The 18866-nt window shown below is 42.6% G+C and overlaps 1 protein-coding gene across 7 annotated transcripts in view; it reads right to left on the bottom strand.

Annotated features, from left to right (window-relative positions):
* ARFGEF3 (ARFGEF family member 3) overlaps positions 1–18866 on the bottom strand; it is a 188889-nt gene that overhangs the window by 125335 nt on the left and 44688 nt on the right. For 4 of the 7 annotated variants that reach the window (XM_086707978.1, XM_086707972.1, XM_086707971.1 and 1 more), the window contains 2 exons: positions 18139–18220; positions 14306–14437 (listed from right to left, as the gene is read on the bottom strand). In XM_086707978.1, the coding sequence (XP_086564104.1) occupies positions 14306–14437; positions 18139–18220 (214 nt within the window). Of the gene's footprint in view, positions 1–14117; positions 14236–14305; positions 14438–18138; positions 18221–18866 lie in introns of those variants that run through there. The other 3 variants (XM_086707973.1, XM_086707976.1, XM_086707977.1) reach the window with 2 other exon arrangements.

Genomic DNA, 18866 nt, shown 5'->3' with positions numbered 1-18866 from the left:
GTGCCTAACTGCTGTGTGACTACATTCTCTATCCCCTTATCTGTAAAATCCACCCCCCCCCCCCACCTCGCAAGGATATTTAAGGAACGAATACATTAAATGATGGGGTAAAACAATAGTGCACATGATGCATCTATGTCCAGGGCTGTCTTCTCACAGAGGTGAAACAAGTCTCCATTTGATGTAACTCATCGTGGCCATTCTAACAAACAATTGGGTGCATTTTAAGTTAAAAAAATCAATCATGTTCAAAAACATAAATCTTTTGGAGTCTGCATTCTACTAATTTTTTAGAGTAGTTTTTTTGTTTTGTTTTTTTTAGTTTATTTACTTATTTTGAGAGAGTGCGCACCCGTGAGTGTGCAAGCAGGAGAGGAGCAGAGAAGAAAAAGAGAGACAGAGACAGAGACAGAGAGAGAGAGAGAGTCCCAAGCAGGCTCCAAGCTGTCAGTGCGGGGCCTTAGGCAGGGCTCAAACTCACAAACCTTGAGATCATGACCTGAGTCAAAATCAAGAGTCAGGCACTTAACTGACTGAGCCACCCAGGCGCCCCTGCATTCTGCTATTTATCACTGCCCCAGATTCCTACTACCCAAAGTCCTTGTCATTCTGATGTGGCTTCCCTTTCTCCCTCCTTTACGGGCTCCCTTCAAGTCAGTTCAAGTCATTATTCACTAAGAGTCTAACTGCTGTGGAGTCACAAATATAAAAAGCAAGCACAGTCTTTGACATCAAGGAAGCTCATCTACCGGAGAAACTAATGCCTGCATACTGTCCTTCAGGGCTGGCTGCGGTAAATGCTGCTTCCGTTTTGGAGGCGAGAAGACATCGAAACTCGGAGAAGAGAGACTTTGAGGAGGAGAGTACACATGGGCAGAGCACCGATGCAGGACAGAACAGGGAGGGAGAGACGTATCGAGCCAAGGAAATGCCACGAGTAAAGGCACGAACATGCGACGGTAGAGGCCAGAGATGGTGCTGGAGCCGTAGGCTGGGACCTTGTTGCGTGTCAATTTATGTGCTCAAGGTTAACCGTTTTGCGAATATTGTTTCAGGGCTGGCCAGTCCAATGAATCCCAAATAAAAGCAGAGGTGCTGAGCCAAACTATCAACCGGAGTGATAAAAGGAGACGCTTAACGAGATGGAGATAAGGTTGAAGACAGAGCCTCGTCATTCCAGTAACAATGAAGCGACTAGGGTGCATTTGGCAAAGGGATGTGAGAAATTCCCACAGTAAAAGGCAACAGTCACCCACATGTGAAACCTGAGGATCATCCTACCCCTGCTCTCCCCACCTACCATCTAGTCAATCTGACCGGTATCTCTCCTGTCTCCCCTGTTCTTGTATTTATTTTTTTTTACAAAGCTTTATATTTAGGTATTAATATAGTAGCCTATTACAGAGAACATATTAAAATACCAGAAAAATGATAATACTTTGTTCAAAATGCACAATACCAGATATCACTATTACAGACGTGATGATCCCAGAATGGGCAGGAAATGCAAACAGCATTTATACGGAGCAGCTTAGACATACTACTTAAATCTGTGTGCCCTCTCGATGCCTCATTAGATCGATAAGCTCCTTAGTAGTGAGATCGGATTTTTTGATGCCCACCACGTTTATGGTACCTCGCTGGGCCCTGGGAGCTAGTCCGTCCTGACCCATGCTCAGTCCCTCAGATACACTGTCCTCGTGAGTGATCAACCTCACAGAGTTTCAGTGAGCCTGTGCACCTACGTGCCTGGTCATTATCGTAAAACATGCAGGTAACACGCTAAGACAGCCCAGTTGTACAGAAGAAAACTATCCTGGGAATTCGAGTGTTGGAATCAGGTGGTGTGACTGGCTAGAGGCAGATTTTGCAACCACACAAAGTAGTCATACTGGAGTTTCCCATGACTTGGTTAGAGCAATCAGAATTCAGTAAGCCTGCTTTCGGGGTGGCCAGCTGCCTGGCAGGACCTCACTCTGGACAGGGAGAAATCATCTCCACTAACCAGAGGGCATCTCCCGAGAGACTTATGGAAGGAACGCCCTTTCTGAGATCTGCCATGCTTTGCTGAGAACCCGCCTTTTGTACTCAACGTCGTAAATGGTAAGTGGCCTAAAATTTAGGACTCAAAGATCTCACTTCTGCCAAGGTTTCACATGAGTCCTCCACAGGACCATTTCTGTGAATACAGGAGTGAAGAAGTGATTCTTGAACTTAGTGGGCAGCAACTACATGTCTGCTTTGCATCGAACCGCGTGCTGTGTTACTTGGGCTCCCGTTCATGTATTCAACAAATATTTATTGGTGTGTTACTAGGGATCTGATGTAGTGTGGGTGTTGGGCATACGGTTCTGAACCAAAAAGATACCATGACCCCTGATCTTGCAGGGCTAACAACACCAGGTGTTGAAGACCGTCATAAAGTAAGGAATTGCAGTAAGTTGTGATGGGCACGGGGCCTGGGAAAATACACTGAGTTCTGGGAAAGCCTCTCTGGGTCTAACACATAGCACACTAGTTGTAATGCTGTTTTCATCTTTTTGTGGATCTTTAAATTTAACATTTTGGAACACAATTAATAAATTAAACCAAGGGGAGGAGACACGGGTTCCATCAAGAAGTGAGCTGATTTGGGGGAGTCCAGGCACATCTAGGGCATGGGGGCATATTGAACGAACAAGGAATTCTTCTTTTCCTCTTTCTAAAACTATTAAAATTGTCTTATTTACATTGAGGGGCATCTTGAGGTGACTGTAGTTTCATTTTTCCAAGTACCAGATGTTATTTATAAATCAAAGCAAACAAAATCTACGAGAGCTCAAAAAAGTAACTAAAAACTTGAGCACAGCCCACAGAAGGCCTTGCCTTTCCCGGTGTATGGAGAGGAGCAGGACTCTCTTCAAATTCTTAATGCCAAGTGCATTTCCAACCCCAGCTCTGGTTCTGGCTGAAAATCTAGCTTTGTTACTTAATGCACATTTCCTTCTGGCCTTTCATGTATCTTGGCATGAAATTTCGGAAAATTAAAAATAATTGCATAATTTCTTCTTTTCAGAAACATTCCAGTTCTTTTTTTACTCTGTCAAGTATGGCAAGAACAAGGACAGAAAATTCCGTGTTGAGCACGGAGATCCTGAGCCACCAAACGCCTTTCCCTCGGGTGCAGGGCCTGTCCCACTTCTGCACGTTCAGACTTATGCAGTGGGAACTGCTGAAGGTACCTTGGCCATGAGATAGAAACAGATTCTTTCCCTCAGGGTCTGCACACGAACAACAAAGCAGACTCAGCCTCCTGAAGACAGCAGAACGGCGGAATGTGTATCTTCAGAGTGGGGCTGGGGGCGGTCACAAAGTACACACGGAATGTCAGGGGACATTTTCTTATCATCTAAATTTAAAATGGGGCTACCTACAAGAAGCATTTTTTTTTTCTTACTTTGATTAAAGTTTCTCAACCTCAATATTGTGGACATTCGGGTCAAATAATTCTTGCTGTGGGGGACTGTCCTGTGTATTGCAAAATGTTTAGCAACATTCCTGGCCTTCGCCCTCCAGAGGACAGTGGCATTCCCCGTTGTGACAACAAGAAATGTCTTCAGACATTGCCAAAGGTCCTCTGGGGGACAAAATGGCCCCCAGTTGAGAACCACTGTTTGGGATCACTTACACCCCATGTGCCTTGTGAACAGAGCTAAGAACCCCTACAACATTGCTCTGCTTCCAAAGGCCTTGGAGCCAGAATCCAGGACTTTCAAAGGCGATCTGGGATGACCCATTGATCCTTCACCATGCTTCAGAGATCCTGGACTGAAGGCAACAAGAGGTCGTTGAGCTATAGCCCCGAGGCATGAAACTTTCCCCCTTAGGACTTAAATTGATTTATCTTAGGCTGAGGTGACAGGTAATTTGAGAAATCACTTTCTGGCTCAATTTGCCCACATTCTGGCAAATGGCTATTCTGAGAGATTATTTTTTTAAGTCCATAGAATATGTTGCTAGAGTTCTTGAGTACTCAGTTTGGAAAACACTTCTAATGACTCACTGGCATACGGTCATGTCTCAGGTTCTTTTCTGGCCTTGACTTGTTGCCACCAGTAGTAAGTCTGATATTCACTGATATTCATCAATACACCCTTAGCACCTAATTCTAGGAAGTACTGTACCAGTGATATCTGTAGAAAAAGATGTACATATAAATTATAACGAATTTGGCTAATTCACTTGAACAAATAAATAAACCGTTTTTATTCTTCCCTCCAAACTCTCTCCCTTGGCAAATTCTCCTAACTCTTCCCTCTAGAGTTAGGAGAGCCTCACAAATCTATCACTAGAGCCAATTATCGCTTCCAAGTTTCAGTCCCTAATTTCGACTTCTAAACATCACCAACAAATATACGCAATTCCATGAAAACCATATTAACCTCATTAACTCTCTAATATGATAAACAGCTAACACTTCCCCCGCCTCTAAAATTCTAATTATGCAACCATTAAAATTATACTTGAAAGAATAAATACAGCCATGTGGGAATGTTTATAATCTAACGCAAACAGAAATAAAATCCGGGGCGCCTGGGTGGCTCAGTCGGTTGAGCGTCCGACTTCAGCTCAGGTCACAATCTCACAGTCCATGAGTTCGAGCCCCGCGTCGGGCTCTGGGCTGATGTCTCAGAGCCTGGAGCCTGCTTCCGATTCTGTGTCTCCCTCTCTCTTGCCCCTCCCCCATTCATGCTCTGTCTCTCTCTGTCTCAAAAATAAAAAATAAACGTTAAAAAAAAAAAGAAATAAAATCCTATATACACAATGAATATAACTGTGAACATATAAATAGATATGATTAGAAAGAAACATACAAAACTCAGTCATGTTTATGGGATTTACAACAAACTATTTTCTATTGTGGAAAGACTGCAGTGGGATATTACTTGTATTTCTTTAAATTGTCCTTTTAAAATATTTACAATTCTTGGGGCGCCTGGGTGGCTCAATCGGTTAAGCGTCCGGCTTTGGCTCAGTTCATGATCTCAGGGTCCATGAGTTCGAGCCCCGCATCGGGCTCTGTGCTGACAGCTCAGAGCCTGGAGCCTGCTTTGGATTCTGTGTCTCCCTCTCTCTCTGCCTCTCCCCTGCTCATTCTCTGTCTCTCTCTCTCTCTCAAAAATAAACAAACATTAAAAAAAAATTTACAATTCTTTAATATCTGACAATGTGAAGTCACTGTCCCTCTCCTAAACTGGCCCCTTAAAACCCATCATTCAGTCAGAAACGCTGGCTCCTAGACCTGTAATCATCTTGGATCTTTCCTTCCCCACCTACTTACCACCTACAACACTGCCAGTGACCACCGCTCCTGATTCTCTCTCTGCAGATCAGCTCGGTGCAGCTGGGGTGCGCCTTTCTGCACTTAGTTGCATTGGACCCTTCCTGTCGCCACCAATCTGACTCAAGTCCTCAGGACCTCTTGCTTAGGCTCTTCCAATAAATCGTTTCACCAGTGCCTCTGATTTGGTTCTGCTGATTCCAGACCATCCTGCAAAACCCCGCCCCACTTTAACATCTAATACCCAGCTCTGGAATTGTCCCTTTTCTGCTTGGTCTGACCAGGCCCTAGAGAACCTCTCTCAACCAGGCTCATCGCTCACTAGCCTTCACTAATCCCACTTTCCACTCCATGCTTTCCCTTCTGCAGGGCTTTTCTTCTCTACCAAGAATGCCCTCCCTCCTTATAGAATTATCTGAGTTCCATACACCTTTCAACGTCCAACTCAAGTACCATCCCCTCCTTGAAATGCTGATCTACCCAGCTCAACATGGTCTCTCTTTCTGAAGTTTTCCAACTGTACTTCTGCTTACAACATACACAACTACCTTGGATTATGGTAAATGTGTACATCGTTACCTCTTTCCTGGTAGGTTAGGAACTCTCGTCTTTGAACATTTTGCTTTTAATCCTACAAAGTTTTATGTATTGCTAGTAATGAAAATATAGTTGCCGAACAAGCCAATGAAAATAAGTCTAAAAGAAAACAAATTAAAAAGTTCAATGAATTGTCCTTTCTGGTTTAATTGTAAGACACTTGTTTTGACCTACTCTCACAGCTGAATTTTTAAGAAGTAAATTCTTAACAGACAACACCTTTTTTTTTTTTTTTTTTAAATTTTTTTTTTTACCGTTTATTCATTTTTTTGGGACAGAGAGAGACAGAGCATGAACGGGGGAGGGGCAGAGAGAGAGGGAGACACAGAATCGGAAACAGGCTCCAGGCTCTGAGCCATCAGCCCAGAGCCCGACGCGGGGCTCGAACTCACGGACCGCGAGATTGTGACCTGGCTGAAGTCGGACGCTTAACCGACTGCGCCACCCAGGCGCCCCAACAGACAACACCTTTACTTCTTCCTTCTCTCTTTCCCTCTCAGACTCTCCCCGGAATGGACACCTCATTTCAGACAGTGTTTGCTCATATACATATGAAGCTTTTGATAATTTTATAATCAATACCTATAGACATGACCAAGCAAGCCCCTTGAGATAGTTTTTAAAGGGCTAAAGCCAGGGTGCCTGGGTGGCTCAGTCAGTTAAGCATCTGATATCGGCTCAGGTCATGATCTCATGGTTCATGGATTTGAGCCCCATGTTGGGCTCTGTGCTGACAGTTCAGTTTGGATTCTGTGTCTCTTTCTCTCTCTGCTCCTCCCCTGCCCAAGCTCTGTCTCTCTCTCTCTCTTTCAAAAATAATAAATAAAACATTAAGAAAAAAATTTTTAAAGGGCCAAAGCCAACTTGATTCTATGTCAAACATTTAATAATTGTAAAGCTCTTCTAGAATATCCAAATCATATGAATTCTGCCTAGTAGGGTGGAACAGAAATTTACTGGCATAAATGGTGGGGTGTTTTCTGTAGACTGTGGAATCATAGCTAATGATTAGGACCCTAAATGTATCTAGGTGGACAACTGATAAATAACAACTTACAAAGCTTTTGAAAGCTACAATTCAACGACAGTAAATATGTTGAAGTCCTTTTGTAGGAATCAGAAATATATATGATGAAACACACACTCTTCCTTTCCATTACTACAGAAGAAAATTACCATTATAGGCTGCATAGAGGGAGGCTATAGAGGAAGACAAGAGATAGGAAGGAGACACTCTTAAAGCAAAGGTGTTTCTAATGTTCTGGTTCAAATTTGAATGAGTTTAGAGGTATTCATTTTATTATCATGCTGCACATACCCTTTTCTAGTAACTGTAACAAAAATGAAATCTAACACCAACCTTATGCCATGCATTGTAAGAACTTCTTTTATATTAACTCATTTAAGACACAACAACTCTAGGACACATGCATCACCATTATTCCCATTTTACAGATCAGAAAATTGAGCCACAGATAAGTAACTTTCCCAAGGTCGCCAGGCATTCTAGCTCCAGAAGCTATGCCCTTACCACTCTGCTACCAGATATTTGAAAAAAAAAACTGTCAAGAAGTTTAAAAACAACAGAATTTGAAGACTGTTTCATAGGACAGTTACCCTACACGATTTCCTCCTCTTCCAGGCCATTGAAAGTTTCCTCAGTGAGTTCCTATCTACTGCAAAAGATTTCTCTTCTCTCATTAGGTTTCATTATTTTTCAGAAGCCACATTATTCACATTAACCTTGCAGTGAACTTAAACACGGGCCTGAAATGTTATCTTCTCCACCTAGTCAATATCACATATCTGGAGACCAGGGCCTTGCTACAAAGCCTTTCCAGAAACAGAAATAGTTGAAAAAGTTATTCTGCTACCAACCACTGTGTAAGTGCAGCTGAGTAACTGGATCATTATAGCTTCAATTCACCTATGAAAAGAGGGATCTGGTGATACAGGAGGTAATTTCAATTCTGAAGTGTGAATCTGCGTTGATTTTTCTCATTTTTGAATGCACGCAGATTATTATCTGTAATCACAAGTTTAGTGTCTTTTGCTTGTCATTTACCCTGGCGGTCCACTGACCCTTCTCCTCTCCATGAGTCAATAACCATGTAAACAAGCAATTAGTAAGCCCTGTGCCAAATGCTCTGGTCATGCTAAGGGGACAAAAACAATACTAACAATATGTGATTAGTTTTCACCTCCTAACTAAATTGTCTAGTCATGCCTGGGCCGATAGTTAAGGACTACCCATCTGGAGAGATAACAATGTGTGCTTTCCCTAAAGAGTCCATTGCAGGCCATTCACTGGGTCTTAAACTCCTCTCTCTCTGGACGCAAGGCCACCCCTGCCCTCTGGGGAAAGTGAAGTAAGAAAGGTAGTGGAGGGGACGATGAGCCAGCTGCCTCTAGCTGGGGGGAAATACACCAGCCTATAATTCTCATGTGATAAGTGACTGTGGAAGACTGCCAGTCATCTTTCAACACTATCCCCTCTGTTTTTCAAGAATAGAACTCTGGCAGACAGCTGCCCGAATAAAGACTACATTTCCCATCCTTCCTTGCGATGAAACGTTCCCATACAGCCGAATTCTGGCCAATGGGATGTACTCAGAAGTGTCTCCCAGGTGGTTGCTAGGTGAACTGTTGGCTGGGGATGGGGCACCATCATGGACCACATGATGGAGAAACAAAATCCTGGAAACAAGGATCTCAGATCATGTGGTTCAACCAATACTGACGTAAGTTTATGAAAAAGGAAAATAAACTTCTGCCCTGTATCAACTGCAATGAATTCTAATTAATAAAGCAATCTTTTCTTTCCTTTATCTAACCCTATCCCCTTGCCCATCTGATTATTATGCTTTAGATCTTATTTATTTTAAATGTCCCTTCTTAAGAATTGCCTTCTCTGTCTTCCTCTTCATCTGCCCTCCATCAGGCCCCGTTATAAATATACTTTTAGGTCCCTAGATTTTTCTTTCCTTGTATTCATCACAATTTATATGTATTTATGTATTTCATTAATTTATACCTCCATCATTAGTCTCCAAACAGACTCTGTTTTTGTTTGGTTTTGGTTTCATTTTCTTCACCACAGGATCTTCTGTGGCTTGCGCAGTGCCTGGCACACAGGAAGTAATCAAATATTTGAAGAATAGGGGTGCCTGGGTGGTTTAGTCAGTTAAGTGTCTGACTCTTGGTTTTGGCTCAAGTCATGATCTCACAGTTTGTGGGTTCCAGCCCCGCACTGCACTCCGCACTAATGGTGCAGAGCCTGCTTAGGATTCTCTCTCTCTGCCCCCCCCACCTCCCTCTCTCGGTGTCTCTCTCAATAAACAAACAAACAAACAAACTTTAAAACACAACTGAGAGGGGTTTAGAAACAGTCCTTCCATTTGGCCCATTTCTTCCTCCCCGGCCAAGGCACTGAATACAATGCTGGTACATAAAAGCACTCTCTCCTCCTCACTATAAGACCAGAATTCTAAATGGACATCCTGAAGCTTTGGTCTCCCAGATTCTCAGCCCTATAGCCATCAGCTCTTTTTCATCAGTTGCTCATCTTTGTATTTTCTGTAGATGTTTGGTTGGCTTTTGTTAAAAAATATAAAAATGCTTCAACAGCAAATGGCATTCTCCTTCCCTTCCCCCAACCTGATCTCTATCTTTCTCTCTTTCCCATTCTCTCTCTCTCTCTGTCTCTCTCTCTCTCTCTAACACACACACACACACACACACACACACACACACACACACACACAGAACTAATCTAGTGGGAAAGAGACATTGATTCTTCCTTTGTATTTGAATCTAAGTCTTGAAACTAGTGAGAGAACGCGCTGTCATGAAAGATACAGAAAACACACAGGACTCTGAACCACTGTTAGTTTTGCTCCTTATCAGCCTGTGACTTAATTTTTCTGTTCAATCATCTTTGGAATGAGAATGGTAATGGCTACCGCCTACAACCCTTTTAGAATAGACTTAGACGGCAAGCAAGAAAACGCACTGTTTAAGAGACACGCACGGCCTCCAGCTGAATTACAGTTCAAATCCTGGCCCTGCCACTTTCCTTGATGTACGATCTGAGTATGAATGTAGAGTATTTACCAGAGTGTCTGATGCAGAATAAATGTTAATTAATTAGCCCCTGTCATTTCTCCTTTAAAAATTGTGAAGTATCCCACCAGTATTCATTTCTGTTACCCCAAGATGCATGCAATGTAGAATGGCCAATAACAGAACGTTCATCCAATGCTTTCTCAGGATTCAGTATCACATCCTTCCTTATCCACAAAGCCGGCTGCCCTCCCCAGACAGAATGCTCCCTTCTGCAACATACTTATGTGAGAAAAGGCCAGCCACACAATTCCCTTCAGTTTTAAAGACTCAGCTGGCTCTATGAATTAATAACCTCACTAAAGGTTATCTACCAGCAAGAAGGGTGGGGAAAAAAGTCCTAATTGCTCTAGTTGGAGATGTCATTAGTTTGTTGTACCTGACTCCTATCAAGTCTGCATGGCATTTATAGAAAGGGCAGATACCAAGGGAAAATATTACCAAAGAGGACAAGCGTTGAACCTAAATACTAAATAGCTCCCTGCCGTCAACTAATCCATTTCTAAGGTAATCTATCTACAGAAAAACCTTTCTGATTCTACGGTCCTGATACTCGATTTGCTCAAGCTATAAAATTTTTATTTAGATCCCAGGGCCATTTCGATAAATCAAAATTGCCTTTTCTCCCCCTGCTGTTAGATAGTAAAATCCTGTAGAACAGGTCTTAGACTAAGTGATCTAACCTAATTTAATTTGTCAGGAGCAAGCACCACTGATTTTTTTTTTCTTAACCCTCCAATTGCAAGTCTAGGGCCTTCTTTCTAAATGGGGACACTGCCATCAGAATCCTGAGTTCCATTATTAGTTAGTTAGTTTAATCTTAGGGAAACCTCTAAAAGAGCAAACCATATTATTTTCTCTTCCGGAATTTAATACAACTGCTACATACCTACTCTGAAGAGTGTGACACAGTTCAATTTCTCATGTTTACAAACACTAGCAGATAGCAATATGTGAGCAAAATGCATGGCGTAGCTTTTTAAAATAGAGCACCTGGGGTTTGTCATAAAAATGTGCTATGCTGTGTTTAGACAGACATAAATAAAAACTGCATGGTGTGGCTTTATCGCTCCTGAAGTGCATACCAACGTTTGAAAATGCCTACCGTATTTCATGTTAAAACATTTTCTAGCACCTACAAAATATTTATCTCAAATGACTAGAAGAGTTTTACAGGAAATGCCCGGTTTAGATCATTTATCACGAGAACAAGCTATGTAGAAGCATCAAGGATAAATATACCTTTCACGTGTATTGGGAATCCAGCCTTTCTTTGAGGACTCATCCAATTCTCTTTGTTCAATGTAATTTTAGGGAGAACAAGGGGCAAGAACATTGTAATATGGTAATGGTATTGGCAAAACAAGGGTTTATTTGAGAGTTTTTACAGGGCCATCATAAGTATTATAGAATCACAAGATAAAAGGGTACATGCTTTGAAAAGTACTAAAGTTACCACAGAAATTCTTCCAGCATAGAGACAGGGTATGAACATTATTATTATTTCTAAGCGAGAAATGCTATAATTTGGATAGGTCTTCATACACAAATAATCTAAATGTCAGAAGTAAATGACCATGGAGCCCTCCCTTGTGGGCCAAAGCAGTCAGACCACTATCTCTAAAGTTCCATTTAATATGAATAATAATAATACCACTCTAAAGCACAGTTACCTCATCATTTATGTTTTAGCTGCTTGGCTCAAAATGTTTATCTAAAATAAAAGTATACTATAAGAAAATTAGCTTAGGGGCAGCTGGGGTAGCTCAGTGGGTTAAGCGTCTGACTTCGGCTCAGGTCATGATCTCACGATTCATGGGTTCATGCTCCGCGTCACGTTCTGTGCTGACAGCTCAGAGCCTGGAGCCTGCTTCGGATTCTGTGTCTCCCTCTCTCTCTGCCCCTCCCTGTTCATACTCTGTCTCTCTCAAAAATAAACATAGAAAAGAAAAGAAAAGAGAAGAAAATTAGCTTAAAGCTAGGTTTGTTGTGAGCTGAAATTTTTTTCCCCCAAATTCCAATGCCTAAATGGTTAAAAATAACAGCATCAAGCAAAGGCCCTTATACTTTTAAGCATTTTGGAAATCTAATTATAAAGAACGGCTGGTCTGATTATGGCCTTCTTTTTTCTGACAATGCCTTATTTCTTCCCAGACATTAACAACGAGTACCAACGGCCTATTATGGTGTCATTAGAAAGTCGATGAAGATGGATTTTCCAGCATTTCCAGGAGAGTTAACATGTGTCAACTCCTGTCCCCAGCAAGGCTAGCAGAAGACACTGCTGGGCTGCAGGTAGGGAGCGAGCGTAAGTTTTCAAAACAGGTGTTAATGTTGACACAACCATCAGACATTCTGCTTCTCCAAGGCTTTAAGAAGAATACGTACTTTTAATTTTTAAGACAAATTTGTGGATTCCATAAAAAGGTGTATTCCTGGGAGAATATCCAGAATAATGGGAAATCTGTGAGACAGGTCTCTCAGCATGATACCACAGTTCACCCTCCAGTATATGGAGACTAAGAATAGGACGACTCAACAGACTGGACTTGGACGCCACAAAAGTGATTAATTAACACGGCAGCTGGCCTGGCCTCTCAGTGGCAGCACGTGGAAAAGTAAAATGAGCCTAGAAGTGGTTGCTTTTCAGTTCCTATGACTCCAGAGCTGCCGCACGTGTGTCAGAGGACAAGGCAAAACTGTACATTTTACAGAATCAAAGAGAGTTAAAGACGATTAAGATCTTAAGGATCAGTTAGCTCAGAGATTTTCAACGTTTCGGTGTTTAAGGGTATTTCTAGATTAGAGCTCCTGGGTGGCTCAGCGGGGTGAGCGTCCGACTCTTGATTTCGGCTCAGGTCACGATCTCACGGTTCGTGAGTTCGAGCCCTGTGTTGGGCTGTGCTCTGATAGTGCAGAGCCTGCTTGGGATCCTCTCTCTCCCTTTCTCTGCCCCTCCCCTGCTTGCACACACATGTTCTCTCTCAAAATAAATAAACTTTAACAACAAAAAAAAGAATATTCCTAGATGCACCCACTGAGATTATGACTCAGCCGCAGCAGGCAGGAAGTAGTGGGAATATGTAACACTTCTAAAGCACCTGCTTTATGCCAGATACTGTGCTAAGTTCTTTACAAATATCACTTATTTAATTCTTGCAACAATCCTACTGGGTAGATGCTATTATATCCTCCATTTTAGACATGAGGAGACGAAGGCACAGAGTGATGAAGGAATCTGCCTGAGGATGCCCCAATAGAAAGTGAATAGGTGTTAAGTATTCAAACCCAGACAGGCTAGCTTCAGAGTCTCAGCTCTTTGTCACTCCACTAAATCACCCATGGACTACGGGCTATGGTGAGGCCCAAGGCATTAACAAAATGTCATCACTGAAATCATCTTTTCTTTTCTGAATGGAGAAACTCACACCCAGAAGAGTGAAATCTCTTATCTAAGACAAAAATCCTTCAGTGCATTTTCGGGGAGAAATCAACCATTATACAACACCCAACTGTTCTTAAATATTTCTCTATGCTTATTCCTCTAGGGGGGAAATGAACAGATGGCATTATTAAAAGCCAGCCCAGGGGTTTCAGCTGTGATTTTCTGACCAAGGTGCTGTTCTGGACACAGACTTCCATCCTCTTCTGCCCAACTCACCGTTCATTCACAGGAAATGACACGTTCCAGAGTCAGCATTAAGGGCTCCAGATCATGGTGATTCTCAAGGGAGGGAAAAAGGCAAGGGGAAGGAGAGATACCATCCCCCAAAATGGTAAGTGAAGATACGGTTCATGTAATTTGAGGATGGAAAAGAAAGATGTGATTGTGATATGGTTCCTAAGGATGGTGTTCCTGTCCCTAAAGTGTCTATTCCAAAGCCTTAGTATGTGGGAAAACATCATTAGGTCCTCGCTGTGTTTTAACATAAACAGGCAGCTGAATACCAGAATGATCAGGTCTACCCTAAGCTGGACCAACTCACATACATTCTCGCAAAAAGTGATAAACACATCACCTAACAACATTAGACACGCAGGATCAGGCCCCAAATCATACATGTCACTGAAAAGTTACCTTTTTACTCAGTTGTCATTTCTGTTCAGCAATCCAGGTAATTCTGGGGGACCATAAGCAAGGATAACCATGCATTCCAGATGAAGGGGGTGCCAGCATGACCACAGCGCAGAGGCACTTTCAAGGTAACAATGGGGGGGGGGGGTGGAGGGGTTAGCTCGTTCCTGTTCTAATGACGTCAAACCAACCTTCATCACTTCCACCTGCAGGTCTTCATGGAGGGAAGGCGTCACTTTCACGGCATTCAGGATCTGATTGAGCAGCTGCTTCTCATCAGAATCTGTTTCCATGGATACAAACCTCTCTTCTGACAGAAGCTTCTGTAAAGAGGCACAAGGCAGTGATCACAGATAGGCTTCCCCCCCTGCTGCCTCATTCTGTTGTATCTTAGTATGTACTGAGGGTAATTGTACTCGGGAGCCACGTAGGTGGAGGCCGGTAGGGCAGAACTCATGCCATGTGCCAGTGAAAAAGAGAAATGCATCGAACCCTTGGTCAACAGTTTGGGCAAAGACCTTTTGCTGCTATTAGGTAAGTCATTCTAAATAACACAGCAACCATTCAGGTCACGTGGTTGGTGGGGGCGGAGGATGAATGTGCCCGGCGGGGATCCGGCACCTTACAAAGGTCACATTCACGCACACCCTTTCTGAATGTGGCTTTGTCACAGGAAAGGAGAAGGTCTTGTGGTCGACAAGTTCACTTTTCAGAAAAAGTTTACCTTTTTACTTTACCAAAGAAGCGCTCACGAATTCACACATCTTCATGCATTTTCAGCAGAAAACGAATCCCACAAAAACCGAACGAGAGAACATTCACTTTCACGAGGTCAGGAAATGTTACACCTCACAGCTCTTTTGTATTTGGGGACAACTCTTATTTTCTAGAAAATTCTATCTTCAATTGTACCACAACCCACCTCCCGACAACTTCTAAATCCTTCATCTTTCGCCGGAGCCACAAGGGCTAAGCTAAAATATCTGAAGTCAGCTATGAAGTCCACTTCAGTCTTTTCTTCTCTATACGAGACCTCCTGAGGCATCTTTAAATGTTCTTGGTGTGATACGGTTTCATAAATACTCTCCTGCTTGAGAGTATGCGGCCTCCAGAGTGAATGTCACACATTAAGGGTGGTCCGACATTAAAGAATAATGCAACCAAGAGTGCCCCCTAAGGTCAACTGTGAACTTTGCGTGATTGTGTGTCACTGTAAGTGGATCGTTGGCCAAAGTGTACCATTTGGGGCCCCTGGGTGGCTCAGTCTGTTAAGCATCTGACTCTTGTCGGCTCATATCGGCTCAAGTCATGATTACATGGTCATGGGATGGAGCCCCATGTTGGGCTCCGCACCGAATGTGGAGCCTCCTTGGGATTCTCTCTCTCTCTCTCTGCCCGCCCCCCCCCCACTTGTGCTTTTTCTCTCTCTCTCTCTCAAAATAAATAAATAAACTTAAAAAAAAATGTACCATTCTGGTGAGTGATGCTGTTCATGGAGGAGGTTATGAACGGGTAGGGTAGGCAGTATATGGGAAAGCTCTGCACTTCTTATCAATGTCACTGTAAATCTGACATTGCTCTTAAAAAAAGGAAAAAAAGTCTTAAAAATGTTTAAGATGGCAGAAGGGAAAGGCACAAAGAAATGGGGTCTTCGGTGGCACCACTGAGCTGTTGAATTAGACCTAGAACTGACCACCACCAGAATTCTCATTATGTGAGATGACTAAATGGGTTTATTGCCTAAAACCAAAAACTGAAAAACAGCAATGTAGAATTTTAATTATAGTCTCGGATCAAATGAGCTTAGCTGCAAGTCACGGTACATTCTATGCTGACTTGCCCTGAAATCCTTAATTCTCATTCACCAGGGCTTCAGTTAAGCTATTCTTCCCATTCTGTCCTGAGGCAGTCCATTTTTGAGACGCTGGTGAAAGATTCTGTATTTATCCCTTTTAAATTTGTCCTCGTCCCGTTCAGGGTAGAGCCGCAGCGGGGAAGAACTTTTGGAATTCCGATTCACCTTGGGTAAGGACTCCCTCTTGTAGCAGAATGTCACTGCAGATCCAGAACACAAGCATTTCGAACCTTCTTAGGACTGCCTGACCTTCTGGCCATATCCTTTCAAAAGAGGTTTTTTCACTACCACACAGTGCATGCCAGGTACCCCAGAGTTAAAGTTGACATTCAAACCTGTTTTTACTTCAAGTGATAAAGACTGCAAAGGCCTACAAAAGTGCCTACACTTGACAGTAGGTGACAGACGGTGGTAAGAGTACCCAGTGCCCACTCATTAGAATTAACAGATAAAGCAAGACCTTAAGAACATGGTTCTGTAAGCTTAGAGTGTCTGGGGGTTGAGAAATAACTACATGGGAAATCCATACAATATTAGAGAAAAGGAAACACACAGGTTAACACAAACGCTCATTCATATTCATGGCTGCCCCAAGGAGAAAACAAGGAGTATTTAATAACATTGACAGTGTTTAACAATGTTTAATACTGGGGCGCCTGGGTGGCTCGGTCGATTGAGTGGGCAACTCTTGATATCAGCTCAGGTCATGATCCCGAGGTCATGGGATTGAGCCCTGAGGTGGGATCCTCACTGAGCATGGAGCCTGCTTGGGATATTCTCTCTCTCTCTCTCTCTCCCCCTCCCTCCCTCCCTCCCTCCGCCCCTCTCCACATACATGCATGCTCTCTTTCTCTCTCTCTCAAAAAAAAAAAAAAATCTAATATTAACATGTACATTATCTAATTCCAATCCACTGGAAAAAGAAGAGTCTTAGTTTTCTCATTCATATGTATTGACTTTTTTTTTTTAATGTTTACTTATTTATTTGACAGAGGAAGAGACAGCGAGACGGGGAGAGAGAATGCCAAGCAGGATCTGTGCTCTCAGCCCAGCGCCAGACGCTGGGCTTCAACTCACGAACCGTGAGATCATGATCTGAACCTAAATCAAGAGTCGGACACTTAACCAACTGAACCACCCAGGCGCCCCATCAGAGGTATTAACTCTTAAGAAGCATTAGGGCCTTCTCTGGACTTAAAGGATGAAATAATACATACTAATGTGAAAAGACATCTGACAAATGCTACCCATCCATGGCCACACTGCATAAACCCCATAGGCTTGAACTACACAGAGCTTTGTCACTTAGAAACCAAACTGCTTCAATGCATTTATATAGCCATGACCTTTGCACTGTTCGAATTAGACCTATTACATATGGTGTAAAATATACAGGAGCAAATGCTCAGAGAAGGAAAGTGTTCAAGCAATCTGACTTTTATTGTCTTCTTCTTTTTTTTTTTTTTTTGTTTTCATTTTAGAGAGAGAGAGAGCATGTGAGCAGGGGAGAGGGGCACAGGAAAAGAGAGAGAGAATCCCAAGCAGGCTCCACATCTAGCATGGAGCCCAGTGTGGGGTTTGATCCCATGACCCAGGCATCATGACGTGAGCTGAATCAAGAGTCAGACTCTCAATGGACTGAGCCACCCAGGCACCCCTGGCTTTTCTGATTAGACCAAATTTCTTTTTGGCCCTCCAAGTTTGCTCTGGAAACAAAACACATGAGTTCATTCACTAACCTAACTGTAAAATGGAAAACAAGATAAAATCTTTCCAGTTTACTATTAATTCTCCTTACGCAGAACCACAGATGTTGAATTTATATAAGATTTTACTTGGTATAGAACTTGAGATGTTTCTCGGGGGATCAAGAGATCCTGGGCCCTCCTAAAGCTGGCCATCCTCCAAAACATTTCATTTCTATGCGAGCCTAGCTGGGTCCCCAGGAATCAGTATCAGATGACAAAGGCTCAACAAGATAATGCGATCCACAGAGAAACGCTGGTAAATGTAAGAAAATCCTCTGTCTTCTGTGGTTATTACCTAGTTCAATCAAATTGTGGTCTGGGTCTTTGACGGCTAGTATTCAAAATGTTAAGTATTTGTTCTTTCAACGCCAAAGTAGCCTGTCAATTTCTGTCATCTGACTGCACCCAGTGAGAGCCTTACCTGTATTCCTGCCAAGGCATGTTGGGCCAGTTTCACATTCTTGGATTCCAAAGCCAACTGGAGAGGTAGCAAGCATTTCTCCCTGGCAAACACATAAATAAGGACAACAAAACACATGAGCTCAGCAAAGCTGGCAGTCAAATGATTGAAGCCTTATGTACACCCACTCCCAAATGCTGTGACACACATACATAAAAACTATAACCAACGATAAAAATGCACAGGGACCTAAAAAAGCCACAGCTAAAGAAATATGAACAGAAATGATAGCATATCAGCACTTGCCTTGGCTACAGGAAGAGCCAACACAAGGACTCTCAAACAATTGTTTTGACGCACAAATTATTACATGGTGGGATTCTTACCAGTCCACGAACATGCCTTGCTCTTTTCTAAATATACTTGCTTATACCCGATACATCTGGGGTGAACAAGTCTGGAAAGCACCATTAGAATAGATTTCTATGCCTTGCTCATGCCTCTCTCTTACCTACAAAGAGAATGCATCACCACCACTAGTCTGTCTCATCAATATAAGCTGAAAGTCTATTTTGTCAGTTTCTCTCCCATTCAAAATGTTCCACAATCATTTATAATTTGTAAATTTGCTTTTTAGCCTCCATCAGGCAGATCTGAATTCTGTGATGGGTTCCTAATAAACATGTTTCCAAGACAGAACGATAAACAAAATAGCAACAGCTTTGACCAATGAGAAGTACCTAGTGCCA

This window comes from Puma concolor, chromosome B2 (assembly GCF_028749965.1).
Source record: "Puma concolor isolate L17-30 chromosome B2, mPumCon1.1.hap2, whole genome shotgun sequence".
Taxonomy (NCBI): domain Eukaryota; kingdom Metazoa; phylum Chordata; class Mammalia; order Carnivora; family Felidae; genus Puma; species Puma concolor.
Note: the sequence above shows the minus strand (reverse complement) of the source record. Positions and strands in the feature narration are given on the sequence as shown.